Genomic DNA, 16,671 nt, shown 5'->3' with positions numbered 1-16,671 from the left:
CTGAGGGACAAACATCTTTTTAGGTATTTAGCAACTCACAAAAAACATGATTTTATGCTTTGAAATATTTTAAAGTTTTTTTCTGATAATAAAAAAATTGCTAGCACACTGTAAAAAATTTTTTTAAAGAAAACAGAAAACCCTGGCTAATTAGCTCAGTCGGTTAGAACGTCAACCCCAAATGCCAAGGTTGCAGGTTCAACACTAGTTAGGGCACACACAGGCACACTCAATGAGTGCACAATGAAGTGGAACTACAGAATGGAACAACAAAATAAATGCTTCTCGGCCCCCCCCCCCCCGGTCTCTCTAAAAAGCAATCAATAAAAATAAGTAAATAGATAAATGAATAAATAAATAAAACAGAAGAATAAGAAAAAAAAAACAAATCACCATTATACAAGCTTGACCTATTTCCTTCCAGGATTTTTTTCTGCGTATGTAAACACAACTATATTTTATTTTTAAAATGGAATACTCCGCACTTATAGCTTAGTAACCTACTTTATCCTCACTTGACTTACCAATATTTTTTACATGTCACTTCAGAAAAAAACTGAGTGACAACTGAAATTTGCCACACCGCTGCTACTCTCCCCTGAAGCCCAGCAATAACAGACTCAGGAAGGAAAACCTGCCCAAAAAATAAAGAGCTGAGAATCAGGATTCAAAACTTGGTGGCTTTATGGTTTTTCCTGAAAACATTCATTGACTGGAGCCCAAATCCAATCCATTTCTTTTTATATAGTAGGTACTCAGTGAACAACTGCAGAATCAATAAAAATCAAAGGCCAAAGCCAGCATGTATGGAGGTCACTATCTGTTCTGAAAGCTAGATCCTGGCCAGGCCCCTTTAGAGACCTTCTGAATATAATTAGTGCTCATTCTGACATAAATCAGCAGCCCTCCCTTGACTCCTGCTATGTTCTGGTTCCTGGAAACAGGTTGTTGTTCTGACCTGGTCAAGCACGTAAAGTGATTTCTGTACCTGGTAGCATTCACACACTATCTTCCCTTTACCCTATATAACTCTTTGACACCTGCCAAGAATACAGGGATCCATTTCATCTTATGACTAAGACATGCCTTGTATGTAAATTTCCCATAATAAACTCAAACTCCGTTATTTCACTGGAGTGGCCAGCCTCTTTCTCTAGTCTTTCCCTGTCCTCCACTTACAGAGGTAGATCTTCAATCTTCGAGCTTTTCCCTGGGTCTGTGTATATTAACACCATGTCCCTTTTGGTGCAACAAGGAGAATGTGTCACAATGTCAAAGGCAGAGTGAGCATCAATGTCATACATCCTTCCCTGTAACAAAGACCTGCAATGCAAGCAGGCATTTACGGCCGGATGCCTGACTCTGACAAGGACAAGGTCTCTTTCTAGCATTAGGGGTATTAGAGGATACAAGAGAAAATGCCAGCTTGCTCGGAAACACAGTTTATTTATACAAGGTATCACTATCAGCATTGTTTCATTTCAGCCAAAGGAAGATTAGAATGTGCCCGGGGCCACGCTGAAATTTTGATCCACTGAAGCATAACAGGGGGAGTAAAGAGGGACAAATAGTATACAGTGATGGAAAATGATTTGACTTTGGGTGATGGGCACACAACGCAATCAATAGTTCAAATGCTATAGAGATGTTCCCCTGAAACCTATGTATTCTTATTGATCAATATCACCCCATTAAATTTAATGTCTAAATTAAGGAAAAAAAAAGAAACATGACACATAAAACAGAGAAGTAAAACCAAAACATGAAAAGGTTATTGTCAATGGGAAAACTTAATCATCAGTGAAATATCTATCTGAACTATTTCGATCCTTTACTTTTCTCCCTCTGGCAATCTTTCAAACATTTCAAATGTGGAATAAACTCCCCATAAGCATCTGAAAGACAGCCTGCTTATATGTCACACCCACTTTTGGAGAGCTGTCTGGCTTCCTTAACAGCATTGTAGGTTTTAGCATTAAAAAAAAGAGAGATGTTTCCTGTCTTTCCTGGACCATGCATGGAATGAAATGACCCTGTATGTAGCACTTTGTACTGTGCATCAAGAGAAGAACGAATGGTATTTCCCTGGATTAGAATGTTTCCCAGTCGGGCACATACAATCTCTTCCTCACTTTGTGTTCCCTTGCCCTCCAATAATGCTTGAGCAAGTAATATTCAACTCTTAAAGGGCTGCAACATACCACATACTTACTTCACTTACCCCATATAAATACAAGCAAGGCAAATGAAGTCCAAACACCTATTATTTCTATTTTCCTTCTTCCTCAGAACGTATTTGTTTTGCTGCCTTGTGACTGCTAAAACTCATTTAAATTCTTCTCCTGTACATTTAAAGTTTACAAAGATGGCCTCAGGTAACTCCTAAAACTTACCATGAATATAAGATGCAAGCAAACAAGAGAGTGGTACCCAGTCCTGTAACCAAGTTTTTGTCTCTGTACAGGTCCTGACCAAAGTCAGGCACACAGATCGTAACGTTCTTCCCACGTTCATCCAGAACTTGTAAAGAAAAAACAAAGTAACCACAGTTAAATTAGAAAAACTTGTTGTACTTAAGACTCATTCATTTTGGGAAAATGCAGGTAGTTGAGAAGAGTGAAGACATCACTGTGAACATCGACTCTATAGTCCGACTGGACTCAGACTAGATAGACTGTTAGACTATTGCTATTTGAAAGCACCCCTCTCCCACCTCAGCACCCTCTGAGAACAAGACCCTCAGATTCCAGCTCAGTGCTACAGGGTTCTTCAGTTTCAGGACCTTGTAACAGTCTTGCTCCTTGTTACTATTCAAATGTAACAAGTAAACTTGACTCAGTTGCTTCCGCAGCCTCTGAACAGAGATCATGTGCAGATAACTGAGTGCTCTCCCTGTGTCCATCCTGTCTGGAGGTGTGATGAGGGTATGCAACCGCTGACCATGTCCCAGTGGTACAACACCCATCTGCAGACAACCTCCACCCAGAGGAGAAGTTATTGTACTGCTGGTAATAGGATGGTCATGACATCTTTCAGGCTATATAACCTGGGAACCTATGGAGGTGGTCTGGATTTTTTAAATATTTGGAGAAGCTATATAACAAAGATTTTTGTAGTATTAGCATCAGTGATAGTTTATTTTTTGTCTGACACAGAGTCTTTAATTTTGAACACCCAAGCTAGGTCTGATTGCCAACTATGCCCCAAAATAAGAGACTAAGGGACAGAAACCATTTCACAAACATGCACATTTTAAGTGTTTGAAGTTGGACTAAATTATTACTAGTACGTACTTGCCCTTGAAACAATAAACCTAACTGTGCATGCTGTGGTTAAAGAACTCTTTATTCTCAGGACAGTGAAAAATGTATTTTAAAAAACTGACCAAATGTGAACTCTGCTCTTTAAGTAGTACCACCTGAAATTAAAAATCAGAGCTTTTTCTTTTGTGGTGTTTTTAAGTGATACTTGCCATTAAAAAGAAAACGACTGTCAATCTAAACCCTCATAAAGTTAAAGCCAGAGATTAATACATTGTTATAAAGCCTTAAAGAGACTAGATTTAAATAAATTTAAGAGTCAAGATAAAGCTTTAAAAATAAAATTACACCCAGGACAGACTATATTTTATAAGACCTACAATTATATCACTTTGCACTATAAAGAGCTAGGAAAACAAGACCTATACATAGCACTTGCATATGCTAAACCTTTCAAATTATCTTTGCCTTCGCTTCCTAAAATTAAAAAAAGGAAAACAACTTCAATTTCTTGAGACAAGAGAGTCAATTTATTTAACTTGATTTTTATCAGATCAAATGTACCCAAGCATACACACATTTATATATACTTAAAAAAAAGATTTTATTTATTCATTTTAGAGAGAGAGAGAAAGAGAGAGAAGGGGGGAAGGAGCAGGAAGCATCAACCATATGTGCCTTGACCAGGCAAGTCCAGGGTTTCGAATCAGCAGCCTCAGTGTTCCAGGTCAATGCTCTATCCACTGTGCCACCACAGGTCAGGCTGTATATATATTTATATATCACAAAAGTGATCAAGATTATAATAAGTTTGGAAATCAAAATAAGAAAATTTGGCCCTGGCCAGCTGGCTCAGTGGATAGAGTGTTGTTCCAGCATGCTGAGGTCATGGGTTCAATCCCCAGTCAGAGCTCATGTAAGAAGCAACCAGCGAGTGCACAACTAAATGGAAACAACTAAGTGGAACAATAAGTTGATGCTTCTCTCTCTTTCTCCCTTCTCCCATCTCCCTTCCTCTCTCTCTCTCTCAAATCAATGGGAAAAAATTTTATTTAGAATGTTTATTTTATTGATTTTACAGAGAGAAAAGAAGAGAGTGAGAGAGAGACAAGAACATCTGTCCCTGTATGTGTCCTGACCAAGGATTTAACCAGCAACCTCTGCACTTCGGGACAATGCTCTAACCAAGTGAGCAATGCAGCCCAGGCAGTATATTTTTTAATTAAAAAAAAAAAAAGAAGCCTGACCAGGCAGTGGCGCAGTGGATAGAGCATCAGACTGGGATGCGGAAAACCCAGGTTCAAGACCCTGAGGCTGTCAGCTTGAGCATGGGCTCATCTGGTTTGAGAAAAAAAAAAAAAAAAAAAAAAAAAAAAAAAAAAAGCTCACCAGCTTGGACCCAAGGTCGCTGGCTTGAGCAAGGGGTTACTCAGTCTGCTGAAGGCCCACGGTCAAGTCACATGAGAAAGCAATCAATGAACAACTAAGGTGTCGCAACAAAAAACTGATGATTGATGCTTCTCATCTCTCTCTGTTCCTGTCTGTGTATCCCTATTTAGCTCTCTCTCTGTCTCTGAAAAAAAAAAAAAAAAAGGAGCCTGACCGGGTGGTGGCACAGTAGATAGAGTGTTGGACTGGGATGCGGAGGACCCAGGTTCGAGACCCTGAGGTCGCCAGCTTGAGCAAGGGCTCATCTGGTTTGAGCAAAATCTCACCAGCTTGAGCCCAAGGTTGCTGGCTCGAGCAAGGGTTTACTCGGTCTGCTAAAGGCCTGTGGTCAAGGCACGTATGAGAGGGCAATCAATGAACAATTAAGGTATTGCAATGAAAAACTAATTATTGATGCTTCTCATCTCTCCACTACTGTCTGTCTGTCCCTGTCTATCCCTCTCTCTGACTCTCTCTGTCTCTGTAAAAAAAGAAAAAAAAAAAAAGGAAAAAAAATTTGGTCTTTTATTGCCATGCTCAGGGGCTCATGTAATAGCACATCATAATGTAATAGTGCTGGTATAAGGCTCAAATAATCATTGCAACTACTCTACAATAATAATAGCTCACGCCTGACCAGGCGGTGGCTCAGTGGATAGAGCGTTGGACTGGGATGCGGAAAACCCAGGTTCAAGACCCTGAGGTCGCCAGCTTGAGCGCGGGCTCATCTGGCTTGAGCAAAAAGCTCACCAGCGTGGACCCAAGGTCGCTGGCTCTAGCAAGGGGTTAGTTACTTGGTCTACTGAAGGCCCCCGGTCAAGGCACATATGAGAAAGCAATCAGTGAACAACTAAGGTGTCCTAACGAAAAACTGATGATTGATGCTTCTCATCTCTCTCCATTCCTGTCTGTCTGTCCCTATCTATCACTCTCTCTGTCTCTGTAAAACAAAAAAAAAAACACCCCCAAAAAACATTGTTCTCAACTAGGTGGGAAAACATCTGGGCAGTTTGAGAATCTGTGGGATGTGAAAGGCATGAATACTTTGAAAAAAATAATAATAATAGCTCACCCCTTATATATAGCACTTACTATATTCAAAGAACTGTGAATTCTTAAAAACCACCTTATAAAATAGTAATCTTATTTTACTATTTTGTTAAATTAAGAATTAAAATCTTTATTTTAAAGGCAAGGTGTCCAGGCAGAGAAAGGCAAGTAACTTTGTACAAGTTACTGAAGCTGCAGACCCAGGCTGCCCAGGCAGTTCAACACTAGAGCTCCTGCATGTTCTGTTGTCTCTATAAATAACCGATATTAAGACAAGTGACTCAAGGTCACTTAGCCAGAAAAGGGTGCAGCTGGGCTCAAATCTCTTCCTGTCTCTTGCTTCCCATGCCCATGTTTTTCCCACTCTCTCTAAGTCAGAGAAATGACCACCTGAAGAAAAGTAAATTAATACCCAACTAAAAATAAATAAAAATGTTCCTGAAAACAGCAGGAAAATCAGATTAGGCCTAACAGCAAACTCAACAGTGCGCCTTTGTTCATGTCTTTCCCACATAGGCAGCAGACGAGAAGAAACAACTTCCATGTTCATATCCCACCCTAAGGACTTTTTTTAATGAAAAAGTCTAAATCATTTCTCTATTTTGATTTATTTCAAGTGAGGGAGTGTAGCTCAGTGGAAGAGCGTGTGCTCGGCATATATGAGGCCCTGGGTTCAACTACCAGCACCCCCACCTCCAACGCAGCCTTCAACACCACGGCTGAAGGAACACAGGCCAGCCTGACATTGCATCCCTGACATTGCTCACGGAGACATTCTTCCCCCACAAATAAAAATATTCATACCACAAACGCATGTGCCATAAGGGCAGCTTACCTACTTCTACAGGCTTGCTGGACAGAGCTGAGAAAGTGAGGTACGTGACATAGCAGCTTATGAGACCCGATTGCAGTAACCCGGAGTGTGGCTGTCCTGGAAAATGACGAGAGATGGAATTTAAGACAGTGTTTTAAATTTCAACAATAATAAAGTATGTGCTTAAAAAAATAGGTCTCCCCACCCTCCAAATGATATTCCTTACACTTGGACCCCCACCTGTAAAGGGGGAAAGAGGTATAAAATGAGTTTTTCAGATAACCCTAAAAAGATCTCGGGAGGAAGGGAGTTAGACATGGAGTCTAACTGCTATTTTAGAGATGCCAAGTTCTGCCAAGCTCTCTACCAAATCTTTATTTTGATAATAACTACAGCTGGTTTTAAACATACTGCCTGGTCCCCCTGAGGTTCATAACATTAGTTCTTAAACCAGAAGATTTCAGAAGACTATTTCCCACCAGTATTTGTGAGATCACATGGCTTAGCGGGATAAATGATAGATTTCATAGGCCATGGACTCCTGATTCTACAAGGCCAACAGACACTTACAATCCATGACAATGGAAAAAAGCTCTATCCATCAACAGACAATAAAACCTTTGGGATTACCAGAGCTCCTGCAGGCCAAAGAGGAAGGCTGTGGGTTCTGCATTCATCGGGAGAGGGCTTTGATGTTACAGAATTTAAATTAAACTCAGTATTTAGATGGTTGAAAGTAACCAGGATGTAATAAAAGGGATTTTTTTTTTCTTTTTTTTTGGTAAATTTGCAACCACCCACTGGCATGAAAGGATTTAGTTTTACCTGTTCTCTCTGGTTAAATGTTTCCAGAATTATATTTATTAAATTACAATGGTCAATAAAGGTATAAAAAATGTTGCTCTTTTGCTATAGGAATAAGATTTACCTTAAAAACTAATGACATTAGCCTGACTTATGGAGGTGCAGTGGTTAAACCATTGACCTGGAATGCTGAGGTCCCCAGTTCGAAACCCTGGGCTTGCCTGGTCAAGGCACATACAAGAAATAACTACTACGAGTTGATGCTTCCTGCTCCTCCCCCTTTCTCTCTCTCTCTCCTCTCTAAAATAAATAAAATAAAATCTTATAAAAAAACACTAATGACATTAAACTACATATTTAAGAATATAATTATTTCAAAAAGTAAGATTTAACCTAAAGGATATTTTAATCCAAATATTGATAATGTTTTCAGAAATTCTTAACTGACCAATTAAAGAGACTGGAATAATAATACTCTCAATTTCAATAACAGGCTTGAAGTTTTTAATACAGAAAAACTTTTAAATTATTCAATATCAACTCCTTTTAAAATCACCATTTCAGAAAGAATTCAAGGGGCTGTAGTTTACTGGCCATATTTTCCTTTTCCTCTCTAGAAACCTGAATGTCATGTGCTTTTTTTTAATCACCTGTAGAGTAAGAGACCTACAAGAAACATGAAACCAGAGACAATTCTCTCTATAACTAAAGACAGCATACTGGCTTAAGATATCAGAAGTCATTTACAAAAGAAAATTCTTGCCTATACGTTTAAAAACCCTTTCAAATCCCATGCCTTTTCCTTCTGGCTTTGAAACAAACATGGGCAAAGTCAGGCTCCCAGGTTTCTGTTGGCTTTGCAGAGGAAGAACCTGGGTCTGAGGAAGGTAATTATCTAGTTCATGGGGCCAGTCGCTGGCTGAGTGGAGCTCGGATTTCCTGCTTCCTAACTCAGAGACCACACTGTCCCTAACTTCTGGTCCACAGGCCTCGGGTGAAAGAGGAGCCCAGAAACAGCTCCTTCTGGAGTCTTCTCATTCAAGTTTTACACAGAGAATATGAGCAAACTCTCAATAAGGGCATTTCCATTTAAAGGCTCCTGGTGATACATTATTTAATAATGGTAAAATCTATCTCCTTATTTTATTGGCTTCATTATATTCAAATCTTTCTTGACATGAGGCATACTTGGTGGTCACATTCAGCCCACGTGTGGGACATGAAAAGGAAACTGGAATCCCATCTCTTCTATTGCTGATCCATCTGTGCTGAGTTAAGGAATGACCATAATTTTTTTTTAATTGGGTTTGCTCAAAGACATTTACATTAGAAATAAGGAAGAATGGAAAAAAAAACTGTGCTTACGATCTTGGACACAGGGCGAGATGGCCACCAGTGAAATAAGCAGACACAGGCCTCCGTTTACCCCCAGGAGAATTTTGTTTTCCGTGCAACCATCTCTCTGTGTATAAAACACTGCCATCAAAATCAAGCCCCCGGTGGCAATGGAGTACATGATGAGGGTCACCAGGGCCAGAGCAGCGTACCACAGCTTGTTGTGAGCAGTGCCTGCAGTCCTGTTTTAGCCAGAAGTGGATAAGAAGGAAGGCAGAGAAGACAAGTCAGCAAAGGCTGCCACTGACTGACATTCACCATCGCTCGGGTGCTAACTATTGCCGTCAAGCCCCGGGCCCATCAGAACCACGCTACCCAGAGACTTACCATTTCACCAATGGTTATGCTCCATCAAGCGAGAAAGTACAGGTAAATATACAAGAACTCATTGGTGCAAGCTTAGAATTTTTTCTAAGTACTGATAGAATTCTGTTTTTGTGCAAGTGTATCCATCAACTTCAATGAATATCCAAAGACTTTACCGTAGCTTCCTGATTCTGAATATGCATTACCCTGGAACTGGTTTCGGCAGTATTAAAAGTGGCTCTTTGCTGGAGCTAATGTCCAGTTGTCCCTACAAACACAGAGTCCAGACAGGCCACAGTTTTTACTCCAAGTGCTGCCAGCAGTCCCTGCTGAAGCCCATCTTATCTTTGGGGAGTAAAGCAAATCAGCTTCACTCAAGAGAAAAACAGGCTGACCACAGCTCTTTATGCCGGTGGTGAAAAGGAGAATCTGTAATAGTTCTGCTCTGCACAGCGATGCCAAGGATGATTAAGGGAAAAGATGACATTAAAGTGCAGAGTAAAATCAGCCAGGAAAAGAGTAAGCATTTTAAGGGGAGTTAAAGTGAGGAATCTAAAAGAGATTAGTATGTTTAGTTTATAGAACTATTAATAAAGAGATGGGAGACATAAGTGGTGGTTTAACAATCTACAGAAATTGTTCAGAACAAAGAGTGCTTATAAATGCTAAGTGAAGAGGCCAGAACAGCCGCTTTCTAACTAAATTGCCCTTTGTAACCACATTCTCACAAACCTTCAGAGAAAGCAACTTGCTCAACATTTTCACAAAGCTGGAAAGTGTTCAAGCAACCCGGCTAAAATATTTTAATAATGAAAAACTTACTGCAGCCAGAGACAAAGAAAACAGGGAGGGAAAGGCCAAAATGATAATGACCATTATATTCCTGAAACAGAGCCAGGCACTCCAGCGACCACTGAATCATTCTAACATAAAAGGAACACAAAGGAAATGAAGAGAAAAATGAGACTCTAGAAAGGGGGGAGGGGGGCTCTAAAAGCCAAATATTGATAGTAATTAACGACACAGAGAGAATGAATTAAGTAGAAAAAGGTAAACATAGCTGACCAGTGTGTGGGTGGGGTCCAAGTGTTTCTTCATAGTCTTCTGGATTATATTATTAATATGTAAAGGACTTTCTTACAGTTAGTTTATGCTTATATTCCCAAAGTTAAATCTTCAATCTTAACCTTTCCTCTCAACTCAACTCATACTATCCAACTGTTCCACATCCTCACTTGGAGGTCTAATCAGCATGTCCAACTTAACAGGTCCAGCGTAACTTCCCAATATCCAAACCTTCATCCTCTAAACCTGCTCTTCTTTGATGTCCCCAATCTCAGAAAACAGCAGCTCCATTCCACCCCAGACCTGAGACGGTGGGGCTGAAATAAAGGAGACAACTGTGGCAGCTCTTCCCTGCTGTCTTTCTCCTCTCCTGTTCCTTTCCCTCCTGCCATGCCATCGGCGCCAGCAAATTCTACTAGTTTCAACTTCAGGGTATCTTCAATTCTGTCTGTTGCTAACATCTGGCTCCAAACTACCTCATCTCTTATATGGATTATCTCCCACTGGCCTCCTTACTAGTACCTCCAACTCCCTCTGATCTTTTCACAACTTAAAATAATCATTAGATTACGTCCCTCAAGGGCCCTTCTATATCATACGATGGCCCCAGCAGCCGAGTATGATCTGGCCCAGTGCCATTGCTGACTTTAGCTCTTGCAGCCTTCCCTCACCGCTGGGGTCCAGCCACAGCGGACACTCCTTTGCTCCTTGAACAAGCACAGGATGGGCCCAGCAGTCCTGCCTCAGGCTCTCCTCACTTCTTCTATCTCCCTCCCACCTTAGCATGAAACCTTTTCCTACCATGCCCTTCCCAGCAACTCCACAGCTAACACAACCTGCTTTCTTTTTCTCTCGAGCACTTTTTATCATTGAACCTGTTAGTTATTTTATTCATTAATCTAGTTGATTATCCAGTGCCCCCCACCTGCCCCCCCCCCCAGAAGAATGTAAGTTCCACAGAGTGAAAAGATAGTGGTTGTGTTCACTGTTTCTCTACTAGGGAGGGCTGGCAAATAATAAGCACTTAATGGATATTGGTACAAGGGCTGTCAGCGGTTAAAAAGAAGTAACTTTATGTAGCAATGTTAGCAGAGTGACTGCTATTCCTGCTGCTCCAGATTCAGTTGATCCTCCTGATGACATCTTGATTTTAGAGACATCCCAAATAAGAGCCATGACTTATCCTTATAATCTTGACGCCTGCCACACAGTAATACTCCATTGTGAATAAATGCTAAATGAGAAGCACTCGAATAGAGATTAGAAAAGGACCTGGCAATTGAGCACAGTGCATGGACATAGCAGCAAGAAGGCCCCAGGCTGGACGGGTGAGTTGGGCTCAGGCTTGGGGTGAGTGCTGGGTCAGTAAACAAAACTCCAAAACAACATAAATTTAAAATTTAGAAAATAGGTCTTCATTAGAAATATCTGAATATACTATCTACTCTTTATTTCAGCTTTGATACAGAACTGACTCTTCAAATCACAAAATTCCAACTAGAAAGTATTAAAAACAAGACAACAGGCCCCAAGTAGAATGCTTTATGCTAAGACACCAAACTAAGGTAACCTAATTACACCTTTAACTCTCCAAGAAATAGAATCTTAAACAAGTCAGGAGTCGCCTGATTAGCACTGTTAGGGAATCTGCCTGACAGCGCCCTGTGAACCTCTGAAGGAGTGAACCTTACAATAACCAACTCTTCTCCCAGTATAACTTGCTCGTTCTCGCCCCTTCTGCCTATAAAAACCTCATTCTGTACAACTCTTGGAGCTTCTTCCCATCTGCTAGATTGGATGCTATCCAATTCAAATCGATTTTTTGCTCAAACACTAAATTTTAAAAAATATGCCTCAGTTTATATTTAACAAAAGAAAAAAACCACATTAAAAATCCAGTCCAGGCCCTGGCCGGTTGGCTCAATGGTAGAGCGTCGGCCTGGCGTGTAGAAGTCCCGGGTTCGATTCCCGGCCAGGGCACACAGGAGAAGCGTCCATCTGCTTCTCCACCCCTCCCCCTCTCCTTCCTCTCTGTCTCTCTCTTCCCCTCCCGCAGCCGAGGCTCCATTAGAGCAAAGATGGCCCGGGCGCTGGGGATGGCTCCTTGGCCTCTGCCCCAGGCACTAGAGTGGCTCTGGTCGAGGCAGAGTGACGCCCTGGAGGGGCAGAGCATCGCCCCCTGGTGGGCGTGCCGGGTGGATCCCGGTCGGGCGCATGCAGGAGTCTGTCTGACTGTCTCTCCTGGTTTCTAGCTTTAGAAAAATACAAAAAAAAAAAAAAAAAAAAAAAAAAAAAAAAAAAAATCCAGTCCAAACATATCATTTTATAGGTGTGAAAACTGAGGGCAGAGAGGCGAAGTGATATACCTAAAGTGAAACAGTGAGCTGGAGAGTGAGGGCATTGGCATCGGCCTCTCCTGGCTTCCAGGCCCAGGGCCTTTCTAGCCCATGCCTTCAGAATCTTCTCTTCTCAAGAGCTTTATAAAAAGAAAGAAAAAGTACTTTGTCTGCTCCAGGAAGAATGAAATGAGTAGGATATTTTCTAGACTAACCTTGTAAGCAGAGACTCTGTTTAAAAACATAGCAAAACTTGGGCCTGACCAGGCGGTGGCGCAGTGGATAGAGCGTCGGACTAGGATGCGGAGGACCCAGGTTCGAGACCCCGAGGTCGCCAACTTGAGTGCGGGCTCATCTGGTTTGAGCAAAGCTCACCAGCTTGGACCCAAGGTCGCTGGCTCGAGCAAGGGGTTACTCGGTCTGCTGAAGGCCCACGGTCAAGTCACATATGAGAAAGCAATCAATGAACAACTAAGGTGTCGCAACAAAAAACCGATGATTAAAGCTTCTCATCTCTCTCTGTTCCTGTCTGTCTGTCCCTATCTATCCCTCTCTCTGTCCCTGAAAAAAAAAAAAGCCTGACCGAGTGGTGGCGCAGTGGATAGAGTGTTGAACTGGGATGCAGAAGACCCAGGTTCGAGACCCCAAGGTCGCCAACTTGAGCGAAGGCTCATCTGGTTTAAGCAAAAGCTCACCAGCTTGAGCTCAAGGTCGCTGGCTCGAGCAAGGGATTACTCAGTCTGCTAAAGGTCCACGGTCAAAGTACGTATGAGAGGGCAATCAATGAACAATTAAGGTATCGCAACGGAAAACTAATGATTGATACTTCTCATCTCTCCATTCCTGTCTGTCTGTCCCTGTCTATCCCTCTCTCTGACTCTCTGTTTCTGTAAAAAAAAAAGGAAAGAAAATTTGGTCTTTTACTGCCAAGGGGCTCATATAATAGCACATCATAATGTAATAGTGCTGGTATAAGTCTCAAATAATCATTGCAACTACTCTACAATAATAATAGCTCACACCTGACCAGGCGGTGGCTCAGTGGATAGAGTGTTAGACTGGGATGCGGAAAACCCAGGTTCAAGACCCCAAGGTCGCCAGCTTGAGTACGGGCTCATCTGGTTTGAGCAAAAAAAAAAAGCTCACCAGCTTGGACCCAAGGTCACTGGCTCGAGCAAGGGGTTACTCGGTCTGCTGAAGGCCCGTAGTCAAGGCACATATGAGAGGGCAATCAATGAACAATTAAGGTATTGCAAAGAAAAACTAATGATTGATGCTTCTCATCTCTCCATTCCTGCCTGTCTGTCCCTTTCTATACCTCTCTCTGATTCTCTGTCTCTGTAAAAAACAAAAAACAAACAAACAAAAAAACATAGCAAAACTCTAAATTAGATGAATTTACATAAAAATAACACAATTAGTGAGCTTCCTAGCTTAATCCTAATTTTAAGCAAACCAACCAACCAATTATAAATATGTTGACAAAAGGGATTTTGTTGGGCTATTAGCCTCAAAGCCAGGACAAGAGCAATGTTTTTTGTTGCAAAGCTCTTAAGCCATTCTTATTTAATGGTTTCTGGAAAGGTTTTAAAGCAACCCAGACTCTCCTAAAATGCCGGTTAAAAGTTGGCATCAATAATTAGTCCCAGGCCCTGGCTGGATGGCTCAGTGGTAGAGCGTCGGCCTGGCGAGCAGGAGTCCCAGGTTCGATTCCCGGCCAGGGCACACAGGAGAGGCGCCCATCTGCTTCTCCACCCCTCCCCCTCTCCTTCCTCTCCCGCAGCCAAGGCTCCATTGGAGCAAAGATGGCCCAGGCGCTGGGGATGGCTCCTTGGCCTCTGCCCCAGGCGCTAGAGTGGCTCTGGTTGCAACAGAGCAACACACCAGATGGGCAGAGCGTCACCCCCTGGTGGGCATGCTGGGTGGATCCCGGTCAGGCACATGCAGGAGTCTGTCTGACTGCCTCCCCGTTTCCAACTTCAGAAAAACACCAAAAAAAAAAAAAAAAAAAAAAAAATAGTCCCAGACATTGGCTTCAGAATCAATCAAAACATTAAAACCAGAGTGAAGAAGAAAAAGTATTCTCAAGAGAACATACTATTTAATGGGCAAATTGGAACTCAGTATCAAAGATGTTCATTATTTGAAGTATATAGTTAGGAAAAAATTAGGGTGACATACTCATTTTTCTAATAAAAAATTCAGAGAGAAAGTACAGTAAGAATTATCATGGGAATAGTGATACACAATCAAAACGCACTTCCTCCGATTTATTGTGCACAACTGAGAACACAGGGTCATATAAAGCTATAGTAACCTATTTGACTTCTCTCTCTTCAGGAAAACTTTGCTGCCTTGAAAAAAAGATACAGTGAAGACCCCAAACATAAATGATTAGTTTTCAGGGATGACTCAAAAACCATGCATTAGGTCACATATGAGCATTCTCAGTCCTAGAAATCTGTATCATAGAGAGTAAGACTTGGAGAAACATCAAAACATATCTGCAGTGCTACTTGTATGGCTATTCAATGTGCTGTAAACATTTTAGAAATTGACCATAAGCATTGGGTGTTCACTCCAATACTTACCAAATAATAATAAAGTAATTAACACTATCTTTTCACTCATGTAGCTCATGATTTGATCTATGTAAAATAATACCAAAGCCCTGGCCAGGTTACTCAGTTGGATGGAGCATTGTCCCAGAATGCTGATGTTGTGAGTTCAATCCCTGGTCAGGAAACATACAAGAATCAACCAATGATGGCATGAATAAGTGAAACAACAAATTCTCTCTCTCTCTCTAAAAATCAATCAATAAAACAAAGCAAAACGGACTGACCAGGCGGTGGCACTGTGGATAGAACGTTAGACTGGGATGCAGAGGACCCAGGTTTGAGACCCTGAGGTCACCAGCTTGAGAGCGGGCTCAACTGCTTTGAGCAAAGCTCACCAGCTAGGACTCCAGGTCACTGGCATGAGCAAGGGGTTACTTGGTTTGCTGTAGCCCCCGGTCAAGGCACATATGAGAAAGCAATCAATGGACAACTAAGTGCCACAACGAAAAACTAATGATTGATGCTTCTATCTCTCTGCATTCCTGTTATCCCTCTCTCTGACTCTCACTCTGTCTCTGTAAAAAACAAACAAACAAACAAAAAGCAAAATAAAACAGCAACAACTACTACTAAGCTAAGAAAGATAATCAGAATAAAAAATATTTTGAGAGAATTTGGAAAGTATATTTTGTTTTGAACAAAATAAATAAGATTCATATTCATATAAAACTTTCTAATACCCCCGCCCCTGAAAAACATAAAATAATCAGATGCCTACAAAACCTACAAAATAACAAAAGCCATACTGGGTACAAAAGGCAATAATTTTCATTCATATTTTATAAGAAACGTACGGCAGAGAACAGCTAAGTACTTTGCCCAGAATCACAAAGAATGTCAACTTGGCCTTAGGACCGAAGGGCTAGACCCATCGGGCTGACATTTCCTCACTGTAGCTCAGCAAGAACAGAGACTGGCTATTAATAGTTTGGCATTTCCCACTATCCTGGGATACGAATTCTCCTTTCAAAGCATTTAGAAAGAGGCTATGTTTTTAAAGTGTAAGATGGCTTTCTAAGGTAGTACATATAGTAACAGATATTCCTAGTGAAGGAAGGGTCCTTCCACTCCTAAGCGGTTGAGAACAAACATAAAAACTTTTTTAAGGAGCAAACTTTTCCATCTCATATTCTTTGCAGAAAGGAAACCTCTAGCTCCAAAGTACTTTTTAAAAAGTCTCCTAAGGGCCCTGGCAGGTTGGCTCAGCGGTAGAGCGTCGGCCTGGCGTGCGGGGGACCCGGGTTCGATTCCCGGCCAGGGCACATAGGAGAAGCACCCATTTGCTTCTCCACCCCTCCCCCTCTCCTTCCTCTCTGTCTCTCTCTTCCCCTCCCGCAGCCAAGGCTCCATTGGAGCAAAGATGGCCCGGGCGCTGGGGATGGCTCCTTGGCCTCTGCCCCAGGCGCTAGAGTGGCTCTGGTCTTGGCAGAGCGACACCCTGGAGGGGCAGAGCATCACCCCTGGTGGGCGTGCCGGGTGGATCCCGGTCCGGTGCATGCGGGATTCTGTCTGACTGTCTCTCCCCGTTTCCAGCTTCAGGAAAAAAAAAAAAAAAAAGTCTCCTAAGAAGTGATGTCAGAGAAATGGCGCCA

General features: G+C 41.8%; 1 protein-coding gene across 2 annotated transcripts in view; it reads right to left on the bottom strand.

Moving 5' to 3' along the window:
- The window catches only part of SERINC5 (serine incorporator 5), a 176,928-nt gene that overhangs the window by 20,476 nt on the left and 139,781 nt on the right, over positions 1 to 16,671 (bottom strand). For both annotated transcript variants that reach the window (XM_066381682.1, XM_066381683.1), the window contains 3 exons: positions 8,722 to 8,933; positions 6,574 to 6,669; positions 2,394 to 2,520 (listed from right to left, as the gene is read on the bottom strand). In XM_066381682.1, coding sequence (XP_066237779.1) covers positions 2,394 to 2,520; positions 6,574 to 6,669; positions 8,722 to 8,933 — 435 coding nt within the window. The remainder of the gene's footprint in view (positions 1 to 2,393; positions 2,521 to 6,573; positions 6,670 to 8,721; positions 8,934 to 16,671) is intronic.

This window comes from Saccopteryx leptura, chromosome 4, assembly GCF_036850995.1.
Source record: "Saccopteryx leptura isolate mSacLep1 chromosome 4, mSacLep1_pri_phased_curated, whole genome shotgun sequence".
Lineage (NCBI taxonomy): Eukaryota > Metazoa > Chordata > Mammalia > Chiroptera > Emballonuridae > Saccopteryx > Saccopteryx leptura.
This window is presented reverse-complemented; position numbering and strand designations above follow the sequence as displayed.